This window comes from Gavialis gangeticus, unplaced genomic scaffold (genome assembly GCF_001723915.1).
Source record: "Gavialis gangeticus isolate Ggan-Ray unplaced genomic scaffold, GavGan_comp1, whole genome shotgun sequence".
In the NCBI taxonomy this organism is placed as follows: Eukaryota; Metazoa; Chordata; order Crocodylia; family Gavialidae; genus Gavialis; species Gavialis gangeticus.
In genome coordinates, this window is record NW_017728992.1 from 80,534,082 (window position 1) to 80,539,977 (window position 5,896).

The following is a 5,896-nucleotide window of genomic DNA, read 5'->3' on the forward strand; positions in this document are numbered from 1 at the left end:
GAGCCCCAGTAAAGAACTACTGTTGGTGCTGCCTCACCTTACCTCAGTACTTCTCAAATGGGCACTGCTGTATCCAAGTAAGCCTGCCCTCTGTACCTGCTGTATAGCCACAGGACTGGCTGTGGCACATGCACACATTAAGGCTCCAACATTTATGGCTCTCTGATAACCCTAAAGCAGAACAAGATACAAATTCATGTTGGAGCCCTTGGAGAACATGGTGGGTTTTACCCGAAAGGGACAGAGCCCAAGCAAGCTCTCCTGTCCCAGTTTCAGGTTGTTAGAGGGTCCTAATGCAGCAAGTGTGCATATGTGCCACAGCCTACACACTGGGTAATTTTTCTATGGTGATAGCACCTGTGTTGTAGCACCTCTTAGCAGAACGGCTGCTGTAGGGCATCTCTTGCCATGCTTGGAAGGGTTGTTTGTACCTCAAGAAGAAAGGAATCTCAGGATGGTGAAGTGATGGTGACTTCAAGCTGCTGGTGAATACATAACACTTGAGGCAGTCTTGCCACAGTTTCACACCCTGATAAACAGGTTGCTAGTGAGTGAAGGATGGCTAAGTGTCATAGGATAGGTTCTGAATCTACTCACACTCCCCTATCAGTGCTAGGCATTGCCTGGTGGACCTTCACTTCTTTGCACTGGCCCTGATGCTCAGGTGTAAAAGGTAGTATTAGCATGATATTGCAGCCATGATTGTTTAGGGCTCAACCTCCAGCCCACAGGCCAAACGTGGCTTGAGGAGCCACGGTATCTGGCCCACAGGGCTCCCTGCAGGTCCAGTAATTTGGCAACAGGGGAAAAGTGGCAATTAATATGGCCACCCTCCCCTGCTGCCACATTCCCAAATCCAAAGTCCTGTAGTTCCCTCTCCAGTACAGACAGGGGCCAGACGATACCTCCCCCAACCCCACACTGGATTAGGGCTAGGCTTGGGTCCTGCCGCGGCCATCCCAGGTACCGATTTAGGACCACCAGTTAGATCCGGGCCATGAACGGAACAGGCATTGCCCAAAGGGCCTGGCAGCCAAAAAGGCTGAGCATCACTGATCTAGGAAATTGTTACACGCGAGGCTTTCTTTGGGCAACAGCTTCAATTGCACCACCTGCCTAGCTGTGATAGTTAAGCTCCTGAACAAGGTCTGGACCTCAAAGGGCTCCAGCCTGAGCAGGACCTGAAGGTGTGAAGAAGAGCCCGGCCTTCAAGAAAGCTTGCCATGCTCCATCACCAACCACACAGTTGATCCAGTGCAAAAGACCATCCTAAGAAAGCCTTGCCTCACAGTCATGGAAGGAAAAGGAGATACCAGCAGGATTTCAGTTAGAGGGGAACTGGGGGGAGAAGGGCTGAGCACCCCATTAAGAGATAAGAGCTCCTCTTTTAAGATTTAAAAATCATAATGGGGGCATGTCTCTGATCTTACTAGGGCACTGTGATGGGCAACCCCCTTTTTTTTTTTTTTTTTTTGCAGATCCTGCCAAGTCACAGTATAACTTGAAGCCTGGATACTGGCCCAGCCTGCCTCCCCCATATAGCTGCCAGCTCTGTCTTTGCATCCCCCTCAAGCAGAATCTGCCCCCCTCAGTTGCCCCAGGGGGAAGCACCTAACCAGGGCTGCTCTTTGCCTCTCCCTTCTCCTCCCCCATGCAAGTACACAAGGCTAGGGTATTACCAGCTGCCTTCAGCAGAAGGAATGCTAGCAGCCTAGCTACTGCGGACAGAGCAGAAACCCCCCTATCCCGTGACGCGCCCCAGAGCACAAAGGCGCCAAAATGCTCCAGGCCCCGCCCCTTTTCCACGGGGCGCGCACGTGACAGTTGCCGCCAAAGTCCACAGAACGCCGGGGGCGGGGCTAGGCGTCTTGCCCTTGCCCGGCGCCCCGCTTGCTTCCATTGGGCCACTGGGGACAGAGGGGGCGGGGCCTGTAGGCACCGCCACCCGCCCGTTTTGGCCTTGAACGAAGGGCGGCAATAGCACCTGTTTGCTTCCCGCGCGCATGCGCATGCATGGTGCTATCTCCACGCGCCGCTTCCTCTTCCTCTTCCCCTTCCGGCCGGGTGGAGAGAGGATCCTGGCAACATGGCAGCGTCGGGCCGGCGGCTCCTCTGGGCGGCAGGTAACCGGGCACGGGGCTCCCGGGGGAGATGCTAGGGGTGGCGGGCAGCGTCGCTCAGCTCCGGGCCCTGCCGGGGGTGTGGGCGTTCCGCCGGGCCTGACGTGATCCCTCCGTCTCCCCGGCAGTGTCTGCGCTGGTCCTGGCCTCGGAGGCGGCGGCCGTAGCGGAGCTGGACGACTCGTGAGTACCCCCGAGCCCGACCGCCCTGCTTCCCGGGGGTGGGGTCTGCTTCTTGCGGGGGGCCGAGGCGGGGGTGCCTTTTCCGCCCGGACTCGCTTCCCCCCGCCCCGCAGCCGAGCGGCTTGCCTGAGGCATCATCCTGCTGGCATTGGGGCAGCGTTGCCAGGTCTTAACTATGACAGAATCGTTGTGGAAGCTCGAAACGATCGCATTTCGTTCAGAGCAATACTACAGCTGGTTAAAAAAAAAATGTGAATGAGTATGCAAATAAGTCGTCTTATTTACTTCATATTGCTGGCTACAACTCGCTGGTGAGTGAGTGAGACCCAGGTCATCCAAGTGGAAGCCTTTATTTCGAGGCAAGCAGTCATGAGGATGCATTGATGGCAAGTCCAAAAGTTGGTTAAGGCTCTCTGAGAGCGACTTGGGTTTCACTTGTGCTGCATCAACGAGCTGCCTCAATGATCATACGTTCTGAATGCTTTTACTGTTTTTGATCGTACCTTGTACAAGGCATGAAATTATCATGCAGATACGATAACTTATTGTACACCTGGCAAAGCTGCATTGGGATGTCAGAGCAGGGGGCGCGGGGCTTGGGTTTGTGAAGGCAGTGTCTTTGGGCATTATTACACATGCTACTGATGATGTGGAGCTGGGTGCTTTAATTAGCAAGTTGTGCTAATTCAAAAGTGCCCACGCATCGTGTGTATCGGCAGCACAGCACATCCCCGCTGAGAAAATAGTAGTGAAATAAAGCACATCAAACCTGTTTTAGTTCAAAGTGCACCGCTGCCATTTTCTCAGTGCGGACGCACGCTGCGCCACTGATGCATGAATTGTTTTGTGGCTTGTTACTCGACCTGGTTGGGTGTCAAAAAGGGAAACGTACAGTGGCCATCCTGCCCATGACAGGGAGTATTGCTGATGTTTCTTCTAGCTCATCTCTTGCATTTAAAAGTCCAGCAGCAAGTGGTAGCATGGGGCCAGTGGAGTTATGCTGTTTGCAGGAGTCCTGTCCTGCAAGGTAGGCATCACAGTAACCTGTTACAGTTCTTGCCTGCAGCCTCTTGAGGACTACCTAGATGAGAAGGAACAAAGTTGCACAGCAAGACAGTGACATAGGTACAGATAGAAAGTAGATCCCAGATTTGCAACCAGAAACAGATCCAGGATTTGCAAAGTGGGGTGTGGAAGCCGTAACCAGTGCTGCAGGGGTGTCTGCGCCCACTGCTCCCACCCTTCTCCCTGATCAGGGCAAGCAGACAACGTCACAGGAACAGCAGTCGGGGACTCTCAGGTCCCCAAAGCAGGTAACAATTCCTCCCTTACATCCCTGCTGAGGCACCTCCTCTCCCCTTCTCTACTCCTGCTGCTTCTGCTACACAGCTGCTCTATCCAGGCTGCAGGGGGAAGGGAGGGGCTGGGCTCAGCCTGCAACTGTGGCACCAAGGGGCAGGTGGGTTCCCCTTCCCTGCATCTCCCCCCAAGCTGGTGGGGAGCATCTAGTAGGCCAAGGCAGGGGGATGAAACTTGCTGTTGCTGTCTTGGCCTGAGCCTGGACCCTAAACAGCCCAGTATGTTTGGGGATGGGATTAAAAAATCCCTAGCTGCTGCTCCTAACATGTAGTCAGAAAGGGGGTCCAGCTGTTTCACTGTTCACATTCCTGCTCATGACCACCCTAACTCTTAGCTGTTTTTTTTAAAAAGGGAGGCACCCAGAACCAAACCAGCCCCTGTAGAAAGTGTTCTATGAATCTATTTTAGCAATACCCGTCATCCTCCTTAAAATTGAATCCTCTTTTATTACCTATCTTTAGTATCTGTAGCATTCAGCCTATAGAGCTTGCTTCTCTGGAGCTGCTAGAATTAAGCCCACTGGCTCACCATAGACCAGTGGTTCTCAGCTTCTTTGCTCTCAGGACACCCCTCAGAAGAAGCCAGTTCTTTCTTAGCATTCACTTGTTTTTTGACTGGGGACAAATACTAGTACAATTCTTCTGTCGCATAAAGCTGATAAAGGTCAACAGAATGTTTTGACCCTGTGGATTCCTATTTGAAATCTTTGGGTTTATCTTGGGAATCAGATAGAGGTATTTGCACATGTAATAGTGCTAATATTATGTGACTGGCTTAGAAGGATTTCATGGCACCCTGTTTAAGAATCACTGCCTTAGACTGTTGTAATATGTATCATGGCATCATAATTTACCATTAAGTAATACATCACTAGTACTTGAAAGGTCCAGAAAATGTATTATTACAATACATGGCTGTGAATTCTTTTCCTGGAGATCAAATTTGGTTTACTAGGTATTACTGAAGTGATAACTTTTATGTAAATTCTTCATAATTGACTCTATTAGGTACAGGAAAAAATGTATGTATTCTTGTATATATGAGCACATAACCGCCTATCAATATTTAATGATGGCTTGGTGTTGAGGGGTAAAGGACAGAAAATACTAGTATTAGAAAGTCAGTAGTCTGTAGGCAGGACTTCTTAGTTTGTCTTGCATGGTTATGGATTTAAAACATCCAGAATTTCAACAGAAAGTTGTAAAAATGTTATCATATTTCATTTGCATCTAATCATTTCACAAAGTGGTGCTCAGTCTCTAGCCCATCAGCTAGGTCCCCACAGGTCCAGATATCTGGTGGCAGGGGAGCAGTGGCAGGATCTTATCTGTGGCAGTAGGAGACCAGTGGCATCTCCCAGACCTAGTTTCTATGTCTACCCATATCACTGTTTTGCTATTCCAATTTGGGCAAGGCGTGCCACTATTCTTTCTTTTCTGCTTCCATTCTACCCTTATCTAGTTAGTACTAAAGTGACTGCAGACAAGACAGGTTGAGCAGTGCTGCTTTAGTACATAACTGTAGCATTAATTTTGCTTCCCCTGCCCCCCCCACCAAGAACTTGTATAAAATCATTAAATAATTAAAAATTAAGAGTAGGACTTCATAAAGTCAAAGCTGCTTAAACTTTATTCTAGTCTATTTAGGTGAAAATGGTGCTGTTCTAAATGCATTTGGTGTAAAAGTTAAGCTTTATATAACATACATTTTTTTTTTTTTCAATTTTTACAAAAATTTTCTTTCTTTCTTTTTAAAATTAGCTTTGATTTCTGTGACGTTAAGAATGTTAGAGCATGGTTTGGCTTTTATTAACCTGAGAGAAATATGTAAAAGCAAAAAAGGTGTGAAAATAATTGAACTAATGAAAATGCATCCTTTAATAACTCAAGGTATGTTTCATAAATAATGTGTTACTAACAGCTTTTGAAAAGTCCCTCTTGCCTTGTGAGTATGATATTCAATTAATTATGTAAAGGTAAATTATTTGGGGGGAAACATCAAAGGTTCAAATGGGAAATTAACTTAGCTGCTGCATTGCATCTTGTTCTTATCCATTTCTTTGGTTTGTCTAGCCTGTTTCTTATTTGGAGAACTATACTAGGCACATTGAAAATGTGCCTTAATATTCTTGGTGGGGGTGGAGGGTGGTTGTTGTTTCATGGCTGTCAGTCATGTTGAAAAACATCCATAGATAATTTGGAAGTGAGAGGGGGTGATTTCCCCCCCCCCCCCCC

The 5,896-nt window shown here is 48.6% G+C and overlaps 1 protein-coding gene across 1 annotated transcript in view; it reads left to right on the forward strand.

Moving 5' to 3' along the window:
- Positions 1–2,031: 2,031 nt before the first annotated feature.
- Positions 2,032–5,896, forward strand: part of TMX3 (thioredoxin related transmembrane protein 3) — a 68,627-nt gene continuing 64,762 nt past the window's right edge. Inside the window, exons 1-2 of the mRNA XM_019524683.1 lie at positions 2,032–2,123; positions 2,249–2,303. Of these exons, the coding sequence (XP_019380228.1) occupies positions 2,087–2,123; positions 2,249–2,303 (92 nt within the window). The 5' untranslated portion in view covers positions 2,032–2,086. The remainder of the gene's footprint in view (positions 2,124–2,248; positions 2,304–5,896) is intronic.